We start from the raw sequence: 20554 nt of genomic DNA, 5'->3' as shown, positions 1-20554 counted from the left end.
CCACATTTCCCAACGCACGCTACACATGCAATGCTGCCCGGATCGGCAGTGCAGCGCTACAGGTGTGTCCCTTCGCACGCGCTGCCCACGGGAAGCGCTTCTCATGAACACCACCGTTTCACAGGCGCCTTCTCGTGGTCATCGAGTCTCTCTTCATGTCGGTCTACTTACGGCGCAGCACACCTGCTTACTTAATCAGCTCATGTTTACTACAATTCATATTGCTACCAAAGCCGCTCACCTTACTTCGTATGGCATTGCTGTGTTGCTATCGCATTCATTGCTTCGCCCTTAGGGCGAAACTGTGACATTTTTTAATGCATGGTACTGCTTTTGTGCTCCATTTCTGTTACAGGGCAGAGCACACCGTGTAAGTGAGCTTTGGGTTGTTCGTATAATTTTACTTGCAATGCATTTCTCGCAACATCTGACTAGCCAGACTTTTTCTTCTATTACATATACAAATATTTGCTAACAGTAGTTGTATAGAGCCCGAAAAAATAATTGGATGGTTATAAAAAACGCACATGCCCTTAAATATCCATATTGTTACTAGAATATTTTTGTTATAGCCTACATCCACAAACACGCGACAAATTTGATTTCTTTCTGCTAACCATTCTGCTTATCTGCGCATTTTAGAAGCAAAAAAAAAAACACTAATAAACTGCGCACATTTGTGAGCCTTGTCTACTTGATAAATCGATGCTGAAATGCACCGCCAAAATTCGAAGTGAGGGAAGAAAGAGTATACGGTTTTGCGGAAACCTTTTCGCGTAGCTGCGCTTTTAGTACGTGTGCAAATCAATTCTTGTCGTGGTAGGATTAAGGTTGATTTGCTCATACTGAGGTCTAAAGTGAAGTTCCTAGAGGTAAAGCTGCAGTTCGTGCGTAGAAAATCTTGGACTGAATTCACAAAGCTTTACTTTCTTAAGTGCCGCTTGCCTTTGGCTCGCAGCTTTCCCTTGTATGTCAACCAACAAGATTGGCTGAAATTTTATCTTACAAGCAATTCTAGCGTAAGAGGTTTTTACGAATGCCGGCTCAGAGGCTGAGCTCGCCAAGCTTTTCGTTCACCAGTTCTCTTCGCCACTGGCTTGCCAACTTTGTTAATATGTCTAGCAAATTTTAGCGTAAGAACTTGCAGTGAATGCGGGCCGTGAAACGCTGCTTGACCTCAAGTAGGCAGAAATTAGTGATATGCAAGTGAAGACTTCGCTGACCGGGGTGCAGCTTGGTTCTGCTGCCGCTGCTGTCCTCCCGAATAGCCCGCAAAAAGAAGAAAAAAGATTATGTGTCCGATGGTAGAATTGCACTTCGGTCTCCCAGCAGAATAGCTGGGTGCTCTATATGCCCGCAGCTGCATGCACTCTTTACTGATGTCCACACCAATTATTTCATTAAGACGATCGGTGCGCGCATCCCGTCAGACGAATGGTTCCGCGTGCATAGTCATCTGAATTGAAAGAATGATTTGACATGGGCATTTCGAAATTTAGAAACACGTAACTAGACATTTGCCTTCAACTTTCCGATATAATCATGGGTCGCGAAGTTGGTAACTAAGAATTTAATTAATGCAAGAAGTTCATTGTATAAATGTATTGCTTCCGTTTTCCCTGCAAAAGGAGTCCGCCCGGGCAATAGTTCATCCGTAGCGACGTAATTTGGGTAACTTTTGCAGTTTCTCTTCTTTAAGCGGTCGAACTAAAAAAAAAAGATCACTGTATAAGAAAAACAAAAAAAAGGAAACTTAGGATATCGACTTTCATAGTTCGCTTCGTTCGTTTCTCTGTTTCTTTCAGACAGTAACTGAGAAATGTGCACTACTTGACAAATTTAATGATTAGGCTAGCAGTATTTTGTTGACACCAACTGAGCGTAGTGACGAGTAGGTAGTACAAAAGACAGGTTTTCTTATGTAGAAGCAGAGGAACCGATTATCTGGAGCACCATAGTGGCAATGGCTGTAATGACAGAAGCGAACTACATTATTACCGGGTACACGTAATCTTACCTGAAAGAGAGGAGTGTAATACTACGGCATCGCGCGTTGTTTTAAAGGAATGCAAACATGGCGAGACTGGCCAACCAATAAATCGGAACAAATTCGTATATAGGCTGCTAAAAAGCTAGCCATTGTTATTAAATTACTGGGAATTATTGAGTATATAGGAGTTAACCTGCCCGGTGCGGTAGCTCAGAAACTGGTGCCCAACAACCACAGCTGCTCGGAGCAAAATCATTTGGACAGTCCTCACTTATATCGTTGTACCTCTCGAGACTCCAATACGAGTTTCTATTCCTTTAAATTAAAAAAGCGAATACTCGAAAACTTCGAAAGGCAAGTTAACAAATAAAAAAAACGAATCGAATAGCAGCGACTATTCGACTGGAATTCAAAAAATATATTATTCGCACACTCCTACTCTTATTTGATTTACTAATATAAAGTTTATCGCACCATGTAATTGTTGGAATGGTTATTTCCACTGTTCTATTAGAAAAAAAAGTTTCCCTTATGGGCATCTTTAGCTCCATCACCTGTCGGCATGGCATACCATGTTCTTGGGAACAGGTTCACTAAAACCGATTTTCTATTACGTTCAGTCTGCATTGTCGTGTTCACGGCTTCTAACTTTTTTTTTCGAATGTCTACCAGTTCCAGACGTGCAAGAACGTAAGTGAACACGGTTCTCATCCTCAGCATGTTGATGACCACCTTTGCTAGATTCGGCCTATAGCTGTAATTGCACGCGATTTCAGAGGCAACTACATGTTATCATTTTCCATGAGCAAAGACGGACGCCGCTCAAAGGCTCCCCACAGGCGTAATTGCGTGCGAGGACCTACTGTGGCGCCGCCTGCCGCCAGTGCCTGAATGCATGACGTGTAAAGCTGGATCACGTGCCCGAGTGTCTGATTCGGCGCCATCGCGTGCTTCGTTTTCCTTCATATATACTGCCGCAAAATTTCGGTTGGTTGTAGTAGTTTCACCTAACAGCGTTTGTGCTTTGTTTTGATTTTAAGGTTTTATACGATGTATGAGAATGTCCTGTGTTTCTGCGTGCCAATAATTTGAGCCATATATTGCTATACGTACAATCGGAAAAATAAGCACAGCAGCTTATACACAAGCTCAACAGTCCTTAAATAACGGTTTTATTCCGCTGACTACTACGTATCGCGTCGCACGTGGGCCTTATCTTGAAAGCCACTTGCGATGGGGACAGAGTGCGCCGAGTGCTGATAGCTTTGTGAGCGCTGTGTTTTCGCCGCTGAATTCGCGTTGAAGCGAGAGGAAGCACGAAGGTCAATTCGCTCGCTGCTGCAGTCGCGCTTTCTCACTCCAGCGTTTTGACACTGAGTGCGCGCGGTCATCCAGGAAGATGTGTTCATGTTTGCTTGTGCGCGCGTGAGACCATGCTTGTTAATTTAGTAAGCGAATGTTTACAAGTTTGCACGGCCAGCAAAACCCCTATCCTTACTATTTATATAGCTATCTACTAATCTGCTATCGCAATCAATGATTCGCCTTTCTGTCGAAATGGCGACTTTTTTTTATTTTGCAAATATCCCCACTAACCTAAGCAATATGGTTCGTGAAAAAACCTCGTGTTTGTTAAGTTCTATCTCCCCGGTACAATGCAAGGCGTTCGGTATCATCGGGCAACTTTATTAACCTGCATAAGAAGCATGCCGTGCCACGTAGTCGTATGTCGTTCGCATTCGCCCCAGTGCACCGATAAAGCAGACAATGAGAATTATTGCAATTTCGTATTTCTGGCGTAGTAGATGCCTATGATAAAGCAAAAAAAGAGCAAAAGTACGAGGTAAGGTTCCCTGGGGTCATATCTTTGTTCTCTACTTTAAAATTTGCGTAATTTTATCTCCTGTTTGTAATATATAGTATTCAAGGCTAAATAGCAAATAATTTCCCAAAGCAAGCGCAATCACCCACTGCAACACGGCTTTTTCTTGAACGCCGGCAATTTTTGACATCAAGTTCACGAATAACGAAATTCCGATGAGAGATTTTTAACGCATTCAGGCTGTCAAAAAAAAATATCTGGCCAGTTTAGTTTTCCGTAGACCAGGTCTTTCCCAGCGTTCTAAATGAACAATCCGACCAAGACAAGAACAAGTGCCGCCCTTGGTTAGATATATTACCTGAGATGAGCCTGTTCAAAAGCGTCTAGAAGGCCCAGAGAGACTTCCTTTCGTTCTAATACGCGGTGTATATTACGTAAGTTGTGTCCTGTTTAAATTTATTATTATTGCAGCTTACAGAATTTTGGTATAGTTTTTTTTTCATTGCTGAGTTACAGTTGAAAGTCTGATACTCGAGTTTCTTGAAATTTTGCAGTTTCCGAAAGCTGTATTATAAATTTACAGTCTAGATAAGAAATTTGCTTGGTAAGTCACTAAATGTTACGTTTTTCTTTTATTCGCAACCAGCCTCATCAAAATCGGAGCTGTGGTTGCTGAGAAGAGCGATCTCTCTGTTCCCACAAATTTAGATGGGAACTCCTGGGCTAAATCTTCCGCTTAAGGGTACGGCCGTTATCCATGGGACGATGCAGCACCCTTAAGGGTGCAAATGTATTGGCTGTGTGGCCTGTCTCAAAAACTGAAGCTGTGTGTGCGTTTGCGTCTGTGGTCGAAATCCGCACCTTAAAATCACATCGCTTCCTGGCCGTACCCGCAGCGTCGCCGTGCCAGGAGTCGCCCGAGTGGCGGGAGTGTGTGCCCTTGCTGCCAAACAGCAGTTACTACTACGACGCAAAGCTCGACGATTGCCTGCGCTGGGATTCGCTGCCCAAGGGATGCCTGAACGATTCCAACGGTTTCGAGAACTTGAAGCTGTGCCAGCAGACGTGCAACTTTACCAGTGCGTCGGTTGTCTTGGGTGCTTTCCATATACTCTCTATTACGTCATGGTTATGTCAACCGGCCGCGGTACTCAACAAAGAGTAGAGAGCTTTAGTTTGAACATAAACATCTTAACGTTTTAAGACGAAAACCTTGCAGCTCTATGTCTCAAGGTCGCGTTGTGAGGTACAGAAAGTTACGTGACCCAAGGAAAGCCAGAAGCCAACCAAAGCATGTCCAGCCGTGTATAAGAGATTATTAATGATTAGCAAAGTTATTTAATTATTAGAAAAGTTGATGAATGATTAATTAGTGATTGTATTAAAGTGCATTAAGGTGTATTAGGGTGCATTACGGTCGATTAAGGTGGATTAAGGAGGATTAGGGCGGATTAAGGTAGATTAAGGTGGATGAAGGAGGAATAAAGTGGATTAGGGAGGATTAAAGTGCATTAGGGTGGATTAAGGTCCATAATGGTAGATTAGGGTGGATTAAGGAGCATTAGTGCGGGTTAATGTGGATTCAGGTCGAATGAGGTGGATGAAGAAGGATTAGGGTGGAATAAGGTTTATTAGGGTGGATTAGGGTCGGTTAAGGTGGTTTATAGTGTATTAAGGTAGATTAAGGTCGATTAATATGAATTAAGCTGGTATTAAGGAGGATTATGATTGATTAAGGAAGGATTATGCGGATTAGGGTGGATTAAGGAGGATTAAGATGAATTACAGTAGGCAGTGGACATAAAGTGGACATCGTCCGGCAGTGGACATAAATATAGGCTGATGGTGATGATGACAGTAAGCTTTACAGGGTTTTCACCTTCGCGTTTCACAGGCGATAGCTAAGGAAACCTGTGAATTTTTGTTGAATACCAGCTTCGCGGACAGGTTTACGGCAGCAACGACGCTGGTAACGACGTTTGGTGATGCTGTGTCTAACCAGAAAGCACACAAGACTGCACTGACCTAAATATTCTACTTCACTGCTGGTGTAAAGCATTGGTAACGAAGTAATCGTTACCATGCAGTACTTTTTTTTCGACGGCAACACTGACGCAACGCAGAAAATTTTCGCACCTAGTAGTTAGACAAAATACCTCAAAATGTCGTTACCAGCTTTGCTACTGCCGTGCACTGCCCCGGTAATCCACTGAAGTTAATTAGCAAACTAAACTCTCTAGTTTTAGCTGGTCCCTATACGTATTTCCCTTTACGGAAATATTGGGCTACGGTAAACGTGGACAGCAGCTACAACTCCGGTAGCGACATCTTTTACCAATTTGCCCAACAACAACGTGTGAAGCGTTTTTGAGTTACATGGGCGTTCGGGTCGAAGCAGTAGAATACAAAATGCACTGCGGGTTCATTGCATCGCTGCTGTTAATTTACACCGGCAGACAAGTTAAATATGGTTTGTCACTACAATAATAACTCTGTGTCCTGTCCGGTTCAACTCCGCGCCGCAAGATGGCGCCACCAAGTCAGCAGCTCATGTTTGCGTCTCGGTAACCAAGAATTCCGTGAAAGGTATACGGGCGAGCAAGAAAACTAATAGGTGACGACTTGCCGCAGCACTTTAGTTGAAATGCACGGCAGACATAGCTTCAAAATAAAAGAAATTTTGTTGGAAAGCTGCCATCTTCCAGCGAAAAAAATCTGTGCGTAATGTTTCATATTTGAGATGACAACGTAAAATAAATTTCATCGGGTACGCGTAACAAACGATGTTGAAAAGCAAGTGTCATGTATAAAATAACTACGTGAAAGCACGAGTACGGCTGCTAAGTGTAACTTAGCGTCACTAAATACTTAGACCCTATTTAGTGGCCTAACTAACTACCTAATGTCACTAACCACTTAGGCAAAAGCCCATGTATTAGTAACGAACGATACATTTTTGTGTCACCTGAGTGACATTGTGCAGGTGACATCTGCAGGCGCAGGTGCAGATGTCATCTTTCCGCCGTTTTTGCTTTGCTGCTGTCACTGGTTTGTCATATCGTCATCAAGCCGTCTTTGAGCCGTCGTCGTCATACCATTGTAATCAGTTTAACATCAGCATCCCATCAGCATCACGTTGTCATCAAAACATCGCCATTTTATGGTCGTCATGCTGTCCTCAGAAAAACATCGTCGGCATACAATGGGGGCGTTCTACTGCGGTTAGAATCTTGAAAGCCATCTGCGTCGGGGACACAGACCGCCGTGCGCTGTGTTTTCGCGGCTTAGTTAGCGTTGATGCGAGCCGCAGCATGAAGGTTGATTCACTCGCTGCTGAAGCCGCGCTTCCTCACTCCAGCGTTCTGGCAGCGAGTTTGCGCGGTCAATGAGTGAGATGTGTTCATATTCGCTCGTGCGCGCGTGATACCATGCTTGTTCATTTAGTTAGTATGCCTATGCTTGCAAGTTTATACGGCATAAAACATTATCCTTACTTCGTATACTTCGTATACTTCGTCCACTAATTTGCTATCGCAATCGATACTTCGCCTTTCGGGCGAAACAGAGACCTTTTGGAGTTGTCAAAAGTTGGTTATTTTTATAGCCAAGCTGCCTAGGGCGACCCTTCCTAATTTTGCTGACCATGACTGCTGCTACTGCTGTCTTGCCAAATCGAATAGTTTGTCCTGGTGCTTCAAATAGGTTCTAAAATATGAGTGGCATCTGCATAAGTGTTTTTCTTTTAAAAATATGAACGGGGATACATTGTATACGCTTTTCTTCTCTCTCCTTCTTTATTACGAAATATTTGAATGCGCAGTTCTTCAGGCCAAACAAGCCGAGCAGAAGTCTGAAAACGAAGCAGTCTACAATATCCGCCAGCGAAGCCAGCTGCGGTCTCACCCTCTTCGAGCAGGTCGAGAGGCATCTTCGAGTAAGTATGATGCTTGGTGAAAACGGCAACGTATTGTTGCCGGGGATGCCTCTGTTAATCTTGTCATGCCCAAATACACTTCCAACCATATTAGGGAAAATTAGAACCACTGGTTCATTTTTATTTTTGTACTTGGAAAGTTCCTCTGTGAAAAAATGGCATTTAGAATAGCGATTCATTATTTAGTAATCGGTTCCATGAACTACCCACGACTCAACTCAGACGAGCGTGCACTGTTCCTAACCAGTACACTGTGTGCGCGGAAGACAAAAACCAGTATCCCACAGGTCACATGGTATATTTTCGTGTCTCATGGAAGTCACACAAACAGGCAGGCAAGGCAGGGCAAAGCAGGGCAAAGCAGGGCACGGCAGGGCCGGGCAGAGCAAAGCCGCACAATGTAGGGCAGGGTACATCAGGGCAAGGCAGGGCAGGGCAGATCAGGCAGGCAAGCAGGCAAAGCACTAGAATCGTTTGTTCCGCCGCAAGTAAGAACTCACCGCTGTTAATAACTGTGATCACCGCTGGGAGTCGTGGACTCAATCTAGACAGCTCACGTCCGGGAACTTCCAGTAGGAGGGTCAATGTGCGGTCTAAGCCATAGAGTTTCCTACGAAAATTACTAAAGGAAACGCTGGCGCAGTGATCGTTGCACGACTGCAGAAATGATAGTTAGCGCGTAGTTGTATCTAGTATTCGTGGTTGTGGCTTCAAATGTGCTTGCCACGTTATTTAGTCCATTTCATCTTTCTAAACTTGCAAGCACGCTTAATTTTCGAAACGCAGCAAGGGAACTTGTTTATGCCCACATGGGTAATCATTGCGAATCACTTCGTCTATTACACAATATTCGGTTGAAAGTGATCAGTTCTCAAAGTCACAAAGCCGTTTCAGGCCAGAAGGATGACGGTTAGCCGAATCCATGCGCTACCCATTATTCCAACACAGGCTGAGCCACCATACCTGCAGCTTCCATAGGCAGTGGCGCTTGAATCCCCTCTAGTAACTATTGTAGGAACCATCTATGATCTAGACCATCCGGCTAAAATCATGATATGCTACAAGCGGGCCGAACCAGCGGGACAAACCTGTCTTTCAAAACGCGGCCACAAATCCGGCCTCCGAGAGCTCCGCCGCACGCTGAAGCTCGATAATACACGCCATGCAACAACCAGGAAGTTTCATAGGAAAAAAAACTACTACGCAGGGACATCTGGCGCTGTTGCTTGCGTATGCGGCCAGTGTAGCTCTGCAGCCTGTATGAGAATGACGGGCAGTACACTTTACCGCAACCGAGTCCTTCGGGTTTCGTGTGACTTTGTTCGTTCTTGTATTACCGTTTTCTCAATCTATGATATTCAAATAAATGGAAAGAAAAGCCGATGCACCGTGTCATGCGTCAAATTTTATCTGTATTTCTTTTTTTTTCAATACGCAAATGAACTTGAACGGCCCCTGTCTTCTACTTCTGCAAAATACTAAAGACAGTTTTTTTTTTCTGCGCGAAGTTATCCCGCGACGAAGGTTATTCCCGTTCAGACTCCAATTCCTGCTCCCCAGAGAGTTTATTAGCACAAAAATAATCAAACATCACTTGTTTTACCGGCCAAACCGCATCTAGACCGATGTACACGTGTACCCCTAAAGGACAGTGTTGTTTTTTGGAAGAAAGCAGTGTCCACTGGCATATCCTACTATCAGAATATATAAATTTATAGGTCAAAGTTACAAAGCTTTTCGTTTGTAAGTTCGCTTCCTCATCCACCGGCTACCTTCACAAATAACATGTCGAGTATCAGGATTGGCTGAAAATATTTTGCGAACAATTTTAACGTGAGAACTTTTCGTAAATACGGGCGCAGAGCCGGAGAAACCACTGCAGTCTGATCATTTGTATGTTCTATTTTACCATAGTCACGAACCACGATAAACCACGACAAGTTCTTGTTTTCAACGTGATACTTCTACAAAAAATGTGGCATTAACAGGTGTTTTCCGTGACGCCTTCCTTCTAGAACTACAACCAATTAAAATATGTCGACATCAGTAGATTCAGTCATTTCTTCTCTTCGGCACCGTCTGCAGAAGAAAGAGGGTTCCGCACTTTTTTTTCTCTCTCCTAGCCGACGGCATTTACAATTTATCCGCTAAAATTAGGCAAATTCTGGTACACGCAATGGTTACAATAGCTCAAGGTTTCGGACTGCTTCGCCGGTGTTCATCACCGCCATCAACCTATTTACGTACGCTGCCTCTCGCCCCACCTCCGGTTATCTGTTTTCATCTCTCACCGATGGCATGCTATGGGTGGACATTTTTTTTTTCTTTTTCGCGTCACTATCGCACTTTGCCATACTCGACTGTGCTTCCTTTTCTTGGTGCCCATTCTTCCACTCCAGCAGGCTACCGCTTAGCCGGTTATTCAGAGATGAAATTATTGTTCACTTGACCATCATTGACAATCATTCCAAAATTGTCCACGTGAGACAAACACCGAAAACAATGAAAATCGGTTGAGATGCAGTTAACAAAATGCAAGAAAGCTGATAATTTTCTCTGCTCCTTTGCAGACGGGACGAATGGCCCAAACCGCTGGTTCACCGAGCCAGCCGCATTATTCATTCAGCCACCGCGATGGCCACAGCCTCCCTTCTCCAAGAAACGTGCGTAAAAGTGTTTGCCACTTTTGGGGATTTCGTGCAAACCCTAAAATGAATGAAAGTCTATTACACTCGGTCTGGCTTTGGATAATTGAAGCATATTAATTACCATTTGGGTAGCGTTATTATTGAGACTACAAGCCGGACAAATGTAGATGGTATGAAAAGAAGCCACCACCACTGGCATCTGGCCAGAAACAACTTCGCATCGCGAGCGTGCTTTTACAAATAACGTATCTCGCAACAAGTTTCCCATGGCGCCGGATAGGGTACAATTGACAAGTGACAAGAACATCGTTGAGGATAGGGTACACAGTAAAACATTTCATGGTGTTTTTGGTTCGTTCAATGGCTAACACCTTCTTGCGACATGTCAACATCCGAAAAAAGTCACAGGCCTGCACGGCACACGCAGCACGGTTACAGCGTAATCTGGTGGAGCGGCTCAAAAGTAGCTCAAATTTCGGCGCCACGCACACCAGTGTCTTCGCGACAAAGTCTCTATCGCCTCGTTTTGACAAGAACGATCTGAACTATCAGCCTGGCGTCGACGGCGAGCTGCGGCTTCTTAAGCCTCAGAAAAATAAAATGTCGTTCGTTCAATATGTTTACGTTAAATAGTTAATCTGTAAATGCGGACGCTTTTCTTTTCCTGATTTACGTTCAGCGCTAACGCACGTAAGGACACCTTGCGGAGGGCAACATGGTGTCACCCATCAAAGGGGATACCAGCTGGTTCGAATATATCAAGAGACATTTTCTGAAACCTTCCTTACCTTAGTAAGGAGAACTACATTGCGCTTAGGCCATCTTACGTCAATCCTGAAAGCTTCATTAAGGTGCCCTTAGTAGAGGTTTACTTTTCACCCTTTCATTCGCAACTGATAGTTGGATTTGCTTTAGATTTCTGTCATGATGCTTCCGCAGCAAGTCATTTGTAACAGTCGGGCACTCTTCTTCAAATTGGTCCTAAATGTTCCACTGATCTAGGCCTAACGAGAGCGGCAGTATTAACTGAGTATGGAATCGAGATTCGGCAATCAAGACACGCTGCGCTGCTATCTGAATCTGCCTCGGAGATTAGTTGCGTACTTCTGGAAATTCGTTTCATGAATGTGACCTGAACGTAGCACTCTCTGTAATTCTAAGTTGTAGTTTAGCAACAATCAGTAGTTACGAAACATATGACGAACCTAACAGCGTGGTTATACCGCTCTGCTGGGGAATAACTTGTGCAGTTTAATTTGACAAGCGGTCAAATTGTTACCTGCAGGTACACTGCGCGACTACCTCGTTTTTAGGACGAGGTTTCTGTCCACGGATAAAATAGTTTTTGTTAGTAATAACAGCATACCATACAGTCACACTTATCGAGTGGGAGAGCGACCAGCTGCGGACGCAGCTGGTCTCCGTCCGCAGCAGATTCTGCGTTATAGATCTGGTTGTTTTATATAGTACATGACCTCAGCATGCGGCATGACCATGCTTGGTCTAATTGCTATGTTAGTCAGTATCCCTCGCTTTTTTTTTTAAGAAGAGGATGCAAACCATTTTTTCGGTCTTGTGCGTCCCATCCTCTACGACGCATTCGCCCGTTTTACGTAAACTGTGTAAACTCACAAATAGCCATCAGATTCTTTTTAAGTGATCCCGTTCAGATATTACTGCTTTACAAGGCAAAAAGGTAACGCTGACACGCAAAGCCTATATATATCATGCTGGTTTACCCACCGCGCTGATCGCTGTGTTTAGCGACGCCAGCAGCCTCATGCAGGTGGCTAATGTAGACATAACATAGCAATTACATGCCTACTAGACTTTAAAAGCGTCAGAACGATGCCAGTGGTAGATGTTTCATGGTTGCATTAGGTTGGAACAAGGTTAATTACCATTAGGTTGGCCGTACACGAGGACTCTTTTGCTTTACGCCAAACAATCAGATAGTGAGATCATCTTCCAGTTCCCGCTGCAATTCACAGACGCCGCTGCTCCTCGTCGAGAAAAAATTGATAAAGTCAGAATGGTTCACGACACATACACACGCCATATGTTTCTGCAACCAAGAGAAATTTCCGTATGCTTTAGTTCCCTCTGCACCGAAAGGCTACACAGTTGTTCTTCGACGATTTCGTATGAACTAACATCACGTAAATTTCACAAAGAACGAGTTAAAACATGTCCAAATCGCTCCGCAGCACGCGACGGCAGCACATTCAAGCAGCAGCGCGTCAGCTGGCACAAGCCAGAGAGCAGGAAAGGCTCTCCGCGCTCCATTTTCTCCTCGCCCGATGAAAATGTCTATATATTCCTCCCAGTTATAAACTCAGTAGGACATATTGCTATGATCTCACTGACCAGCTTCCGGAGCCCTATGCATACTCGCGGGGAATTTCAACGCTCACAACGCTCTGTGGACACACTCTCGCGTCACACACCCGGTGTGACGCGAGAGGTCACGTGATATAAAACTTTGTTATGAACTTCGGTGCATGCCGTTTGAATAAGGAGCTAACGTATTACAATCTCCATCATAGTACGTACTCATCTTTCGATTTAGCACTTGGATCTTGCATACTTATTCCCAATTTAGAATGGAATTAATGGTATTTGGTATCATTTTGGGGAGTGACCACTTCCCTATAATGTAGACCTTGATAAAGCAACACTACTCTCCTTCACACCTCCCTCAATCGAAACTATACTCCGATGATTCATTGCGTTTTAAGGAATTAGCATACTTATAGACAAATATTTCAAGCGATTTTACTGAAAATGGTGTAGTAGCTGGAAGACCAGGCCCACGTTCTTGGGGAGCACTTCGAGCACGTCTCTAGCTCAATGCATTATTCAAAGTCATTCATTAAAAACAAATAAAGTAAACGCGAATAAGAAGTAAAAAATCAGGTTGCTTCATTTTGTACAGATTCAAGCATGTCGTTGAGATATATGAGGTGAGGGTTCCATACAAGGAAACTATACTCCGAGGATGAGGTTGTGCTTCGGTCGGCTGGTTTTAAACGCTGTTTCAGAATGCCGAATGTTTTCAAAGCTTTGTTAGTACAGTGCTCAATGAGTTTAGTGTGCACGTTAAAATTTTGCTTGACATGGACAACAACCTCAACAAAGACAACAAAATGACTCGACTTGCACTTTTGAATACGATATGGGCTGCCGGGTACCTACCATTCGCATGGAAGGACACCATTATTGTTCCGGTTCTGAAGTATGGGAAAGACCTCTCTTCAGTGAAAGGTTATCGCCCGATAGCGCACCCAAGTTTCATGGGTAAACTATTCAAAAGAATTATAAACTGTCGTCTCCTGCATTTTCTTGAATCTAACAAATTGCTCGATTCATATAAATGTGGCTTTTTAAAGACCGGTCAACAGCCAACCATCTCATGCGCGTTGAGGTAAATATTGGTAATGTTTTTTGCTTAAAAAGATTTTCATGTCCGTATTCCTCGACATGAAAAAAGGCGTACGACACGATGCGGCATTTCGCTACCTTGTGGGACCCGTCAGAAATGTACATTCGGAGAAACATGCTTAGTGTTGTAGAAAGGCGCCTGTCTAACTGTACTTTCCGAGTTAGAATTGGAAATGCGTTGCCGCCACCATTAATGCAAGAAACTGGCGAGTCACAAGGAGGTGTGCTCAGCTGCATTTTCTTTGTTGTTAAGATGAATTCACTTCGTGCATCTCCCCCAGCAATATTTTATTCTGTTTATATGCAGACGGTGTACAGATAGGTTTCAAATCTTGTTACTTTACAGTCTGCGAGCGACAAGTACAGCTGGGTCTGAACGAAGTATCTAAATGTACAGACGAAAATGGTTGAAAACGTCATCCCCACAAAAGCTCCCGTGTTCTTTTCACGAGAAATAGAGGGCTGGGTAGAGATCCGACTATTTATCTACAAGAGGAACACGTACCCGTGAACAACGAACATTTTTAGGCATCATACTCGACACAAAACTGACCTTCATTCCCAATTAAAATACCTGAAGGCCGAATGCCTAAAAACCCACTGGAAATCTTGTTGCTCCTTGGCCATCCCTGGCCTTTGCGCCATAAAATTCTCATTTATCATCATCAAAAACTTGTGCTCCTTGGCACGGCTAAAATATTACCTGCAGTTGAATGGCAAAGTGAGTACAAGTACGACCATTCAATCACTGGAAACAATATATAAAATCCGGGCAACCAGGGCAATCTGTAATTTTGCGGGACACCCAATAGAAATTCGGGACATTTCAGGGACACCGAAGCTGCTGAAAACCAAGGACAGGCAGTTTGGTAGATGCATACAAGTAGCTGACGCTAACATCTGGAATATTTTTGGAAATCGGGGCATTCCACGGAAATCCCAATTTCGCAAATATGCAGATTCTCTGAGAAACATCTGCATGATGTAGTTGCTGGCTCGTTGACGCACGGTTTCTCGATTTATGTACAAAATAAAGTTAGCAGCTCATGTTTTAGCTTTCCTGCGCAATATGCTTGTGTGTTGTCGCTGTTTCAGTTTCTTTGTTTTTCTAAGCGAACTTTTAAGCACAGGAAAGCATGGAAAGGTGTGGTGCAATGCGCTTTGAAGGGCCATCCAAAGAATGTTCTACGCTTCTATTCTGATCTGCCAACTTCTACCACACAGTGCCTCCCAAGCGCTGTCAGACGGTCATACTACATAAGTGTAACCCGACTAGCCTGAAACCCAGCGCAGTATACGATCCAGGCACCAACCAATGCTCCTCGTGGGATTATTCGAAAGGCTGCTACAGGAACAAGAAGATCTTCTTCACCACTGCGCAGTGCCAAAACGCCTGCTGTGAGTACCGGATTGCATCGTCATATACATAGCCTGCATACTCGTTCTTGAATGGAATGACGGATAGCACCGAATTCAGTGACTGTGGGGCGAAGAAACAGCAGAAAACATTCCTTGCGGCTGCCCGTCCTTTAAAAACGAAGGGCTTGCCCCACGCACCGTTCTAAACCAACTAGATGTAAAACCTTTCTTGTTAGACAAGATCTTGGGACAATGGTCTCGCACATATCAGTTTCAGAAGGCCGCCAAAGTGCTGCTTCGATTTCTGAAGACTATAGACTGCGTGACCGCCTCCGATACAGCGCAACAATACCAAAACGTTTATTGTTTAGGAGCGCAGAAACACCAAAGGTGCTATATTTTTTTTCTCACGCACAACACGGGGCTTAAGTCACGTGGCCGCATAAATATTGAAGTCATGTCTGCTAAGCAGAGATACAAAGGCTAGCACTACAGACTTTCGATGATATCCGTCTCCAAGATGTGTTAAAAAGTAAGCCTCGACGTTCCAGTTAAGATCGTTACGAACTGTTTGTCACATGCTTTTAGGAGACTCACCTCGACCACCAATCTATATTGTAGTACATTTTAAGGTCGCACATATCGAAAGAGGTGCTAGTTACAGAATTTCTGGTTAGCAAACATAGCTTCACTGCTCCATGTTTTCTATTTTGCAATTACAATATGTGACCTATATGGTAGAGTAATTGTAAAGTTGGTAGTCATATTGTAAGCATTAGCGAGATTATCGTTTAAATATTTTTTCCTGCTAATATTCGCAAAGCCGCATATTCTGTGAACGAAATCTAGGCGCCTAGATAGACAGTTTTCTTTTTAAAAAATGTTTTCCATGACCATGTTATTGAATCACTTCTTCTCTGATTACATCATCTGCTTGTAGTATCTGTAACGTTTTCTTTACCACATTTCTGGTGATGTGTTGTGTTTATCGAGTTATGTGCCATTTTACTCACAGTGTTTTTATGGTATTGTAAATAAGAAAAAAATGAACAATAAATTCATGGTATTTGTATATCAGGATTAACTGGCACCTACTTTTTTATTTATTTAATTATTTTACCCTCAGGGTTTGCACATTATAGAGAGGACGGACATAATACAAACCAAAATTGACAAAGCAGTTGATACAATAAGGAGCATGAACAATCGACCAACTTAAACAATAATGTACAGCTGCAATAAAACGACAGAAAAACGAAGTAAAAGAACGTAGCAGTGTAAAGTCAAGATCTACAAATAAAAACAAATAAACAAGCCAACACAGAAGAACAAATCAAGTAAAGATAAAAGAACACAGTCAAGCAATGTTAAGCGTGTTATTAAAAAAAACTCTTTAACCGCGATGGATCCGTGATAGCAGTAGCTGCTTCTGGCAGCTGATTCCATTCGGGGGTGGTTCGAACTAAAAATAGATGTGAATAGGTCACAGTTCCGCAACGTCAACTTTTAGATGCGATGCATCTTATGCTCGGGGCTATGTCACTTCCGGTTCCGCTTCCGGCTTCCGGAGAATGCTTCCGGCGTTTTGCCCGAATGATCCCCAGGTGCTTTGCCCACTCATCATCATTCACTTCGTCCTCTCATTCTCCTCCCGCAACGCCGCGATGAGTGCCACGGACAGCGCCAGCGTCAACGCCAGTGTCAGCGCCGTGGACCGCGCCGCGGAGAAGACGGCTCGAGCCGCTGCCACGAAACGGCAGCGGCGACAGGCCGATCTGAAAACTAATGGGAACTTGAGTCGACCCCATGGCTGCTTCGCATACTACTCAGGGTTCCCCTACGGGAAGATGGTGTAATTTTTAAAGACGATAGTCTTTCTTGGGGAACTTAAACGCTGAAAATTTGGTCTGTCTGTCTGTCTGTCACCCGATTCAGCCACCCGGCCAAAGTTGGACCACTTGCTTACCGCCCACACTACTTATACTGGTACGGCTGTTCATACTTGTGAACGTTATCGATTACAAAGTAAATATTACGCATATCTGAGGCGCAACATCACTAGTAAGTATTAGGAGGTGTGTTCCTTTAATAGAAAATACATAGATACGTAACTCTAAAGACCCTAGTTTCTTAAGCTGCGCTGAAAATGCCATGCTATGCGCGCCGACGAAAGACGTTCCCCGACTGCGCGCCGACGAGCGTCCTCTGCCATGGAGGAAGGAAACCCTCTGCACAAGCTCATGTTTCCCGATGTATTGCCAGATGGCGTCCATGTCTCACGCAGCGCCTCCTCCATTTTATCAATGCCAGCCAGATGCGGCCGATTCAACATAAAGGAAGCGCTGTCTGAGGCAGGGCAAAACATAAATGGCCGCTTGATGAAATAATGCGGTAAAATGAAATCTGTTCAAACAAACCTCCATTGCATTTATCATGCCAGGACGGAAATGGTACGAGAACAGCATCACGGGTGGCCGCGGATCAGACCAGCACTCATGTAGTACGGCCGGCAGAAGACTATCGTCTTTCGACGACATTTGCAGCGAAGCACGCAGATACGCGGCAATTTTTTTGTAAGTGCTCAATTCTTAACGATATGAAAGGAGGGGATTTAACAAACTGTCCACGAAAATGATTGTTGTGATAGCAAATTTTATGAAAACAAATACTGCCAGCCCTTCCACTGGGGTGGAGATGGGAGACCAGCGAAGCTGTACTATGGTGGGAATTATGCATTTCTAATTATGACTATTAGGATGTGATGGTGTAATTGGTTATTTGAACTATTAGAGAATGAGAAATATATTTCATCCCGTGGTTTTCATTTATTTAGTGACCACGGGGACCATGGCCTTATGGTCGTTACGGTACACCGCCGTAGGGTGTGCGGCAATATTTGGCACGTTCTTCATAAACGCGTCTCCAACGCCGCGCGCGTTCGGTGCGAACGCGGGCAATACGCCGCCGCCATTGACAACACTTCTGCGCGTTGCTGGTGCTGCTAAATGTCCAAGTTTACACAGCTCCTCAGAATTTTGAGAATGGCAGCCCGTAAACAAATGTCATGAAACAAAATACCGGCAGCGCATGCCTTTTATGTTAAATCTTCTCAGACTGAAATATTAAAAGTGTGGAACAAGAAATGCTCGAGCCAATGAGAGTTTTTTTTTTTTCTACACGCGGACACGACCATCGGAGACTAAGTCCTTAACAGCTTCGCTGTAAAATAGTGAGCCGGGCTAGTTAACGCCGAATGATAAGTGCCGGCTAAGCTGGCTAAGTGAGACTAAGCTGGCTAAGTGAGGCTAAGCTGTGACTTCATCATGGTAACACTGGCTGTGCGTTTATAATTGGATAAGATGAAGCGAAGGAGCAGTTCTAGCGTGAGAACTTTTTTTTCCTGCCCCGGGACGCGTGGTCATTTTCCTTCCTACGCATGTGCAGCTCGCAAGGCGTCCGGGAAGCCGCAGGGGAACGACTGCTGGAACGCCGTCATTGGCGAGGCCTGCGATGAGCGCCTGCACAAGCTGCAATATTTTTTCAATCCTCTACGCTCGTCGTGCAAGGACTTGAACGACCTGTGCCTGGCGGGCAGAAACCGGTTCCCAAACTACACCGCCTGCGCTGAGACCTGCCTCCCGCGAGACGATTCGAATGCCCGCCGCCGCCACCAGGAGGTCTCCCGGGGCTAGCGCGATGACGTCACAAACCGACATATTTTTGTTTGTTAGTTTTCACTACCGTTGACTTTGCCGGGACAAACACTTTCCGTCAAACCTTAGTGCACGACCCGCGTGCTCTGATATTTGTGCAATCGCACTTTTGTTCCTACAGTCAATAGGCATTTTTTTTAGTTGAACTGTTTGATGTTCCCTTCTGAGCAGTTCTGAACTACAGGAAGTTTTATTCTATTTAGAGTAATTTTGATGATGATGTTTGTTATTACATTAAGTCTGGCATTGCTTCTTATGGAACTGATTGCGAAGTAAAACGAGATGTTTTATTTGAACAGTTGTATGAGCACTTTCTTCATGACTGACGGGGCTTCTAGAGTCCTCTACGCGGACGTAGTTTCGCATGCAGTGCCTCCACATCAACGAGGTTATGATTTCGACCCCTGCAGAGACAGACAGGGCGCGATAGTCACTAAAGAATGCCTAAAGAATGATCTCCGATGCCCAGTCGATAGTGGCAATAGTGACATCGTGTTCTATACTAGTCTACCGTTTTGCGTACTTTTCACATTGTTTACGTACTCGTACAAAGTGTTATTGATAGTTCAGTGCGTATGCGCTTGTGCTCCTCACTGCTAGACGGGCAGTTCGATTCATTGCATTTACTAAAGAAAAGAAAAGGAAAGAAAGGGGGAGGGCCTGATTCCGGATTTTATTGTGCTGATTAGCGAATAGTGCACTCATAAGCAAAAGGTGAGCACCTACTCACATAAGCCGGTTGACTTGCAATAACGTTATCTAGAAGGACAGGTTACATTATGCGATTTCTTTTTGAAGGGGCCCTCAACCACTTTTTATCAAAGTGAAGAAAGACATTTGAAGTGAAAATAGGCTATTTCAGAATCAATTTGCCGCAAAAAGTACTTCAATGCGTTCAGCAGAAGCGAAGTTATCGGCAATCAAACGCGGCCTCCGTTGTGCTCCCCTTGCTCCTCCAATGCCTTGCGCTGCGAAGGCTACAGCAGAGACGTCACCGTGGCGCGCAGTTCAAATTTACGATTTGGTGCCTACGCCGCACTAAACGTAAACCAAACGCGGCTGTCCTCAGAGAGCCGCAGTGCGCTTAGCCAGTGGACTCGTGGTGGCACCCCGCGGCGGTCGCGGTGTAGCTGACCGCAGCGACCAATAGCAGCCGCGTATTGGAGTGTGCCTTATTACGAAATAAAAAAATTAAATTATGGGGTTTTACGTGCCAAAACCACGGTCTGATTATGAGGCACGCCATAGTGGGGGACTCCGGAAACGTGTACCTAAATCTAAGTACACGGGTGTTTTCGCATTTCGCCCCCATCGAAATGCGGCCGCCATGGCCGGGATTCGATCCCGCGACCTCGTGCTCAGCAGCCCAACACCATAGCCACTGAGCAACCCCGACGGGGTATTACGAAATAAAGCACAAAGAAAATAGCGAGGATCATGGGGTTTTTGAAACGAGAGCGTTTTTTTTTTTTTTTTTTTTTTTGAGAAAAAGGTGACTTCGCGCTCCGCTTGCGAGCTCCACGGACTGCGTACGACAGCAGAATTTGGATGAGACGTTCACAACAGCGTACGCGTATGCTACTCGCGGACTATGTTCGTATTTTACCAAGCCCGAGGGGTGGTTCAGGGCCCCTTTAAATTAGCGAG

At 44.4% G+C, this 20554-nt stretch overlaps 1 protein-coding gene across 1 annotated transcript in view; it reads left to right on the top strand.

Annotated features, from left to right (window-relative positions):
* Positions 1–18886, top strand: part of LOC119463700 (tissue factor pathway inhibitor 2-like) — a 21537-nt gene extending 2651 nt beyond the window's left edge. The window contains exons 2-3 of the mRNA XM_037724525.1: positions 4709–4891; positions 18639–18886. Coding sequence (XP_037580453.1) covers positions 4709–4891; positions 18639–18886 — 431 coding nt within the window. The remainder of the gene's footprint in view (positions 1–4708; positions 4892–18638) is intronic.
* The last annotated feature ends 1668 nt before the right edge of the window (positions 18887–20554 follow it).

Source organism: Dermacentor silvarum, chromosome 9, assembly GCF_013339745.2.
Source record: "Dermacentor silvarum isolate Dsil-2018 chromosome 9, BIME_Dsil_1.4, whole genome shotgun sequence".
In the NCBI taxonomy this organism is placed as follows: Eukaryota; Metazoa; Arthropoda; class Arachnida; order Ixodida; family Ixodidae; genus Dermacentor; species Dermacentor silvarum.
Note: the sequence above shows the minus strand (reverse complement) of the source record. Positions and strands in the feature narration are given on the sequence as shown.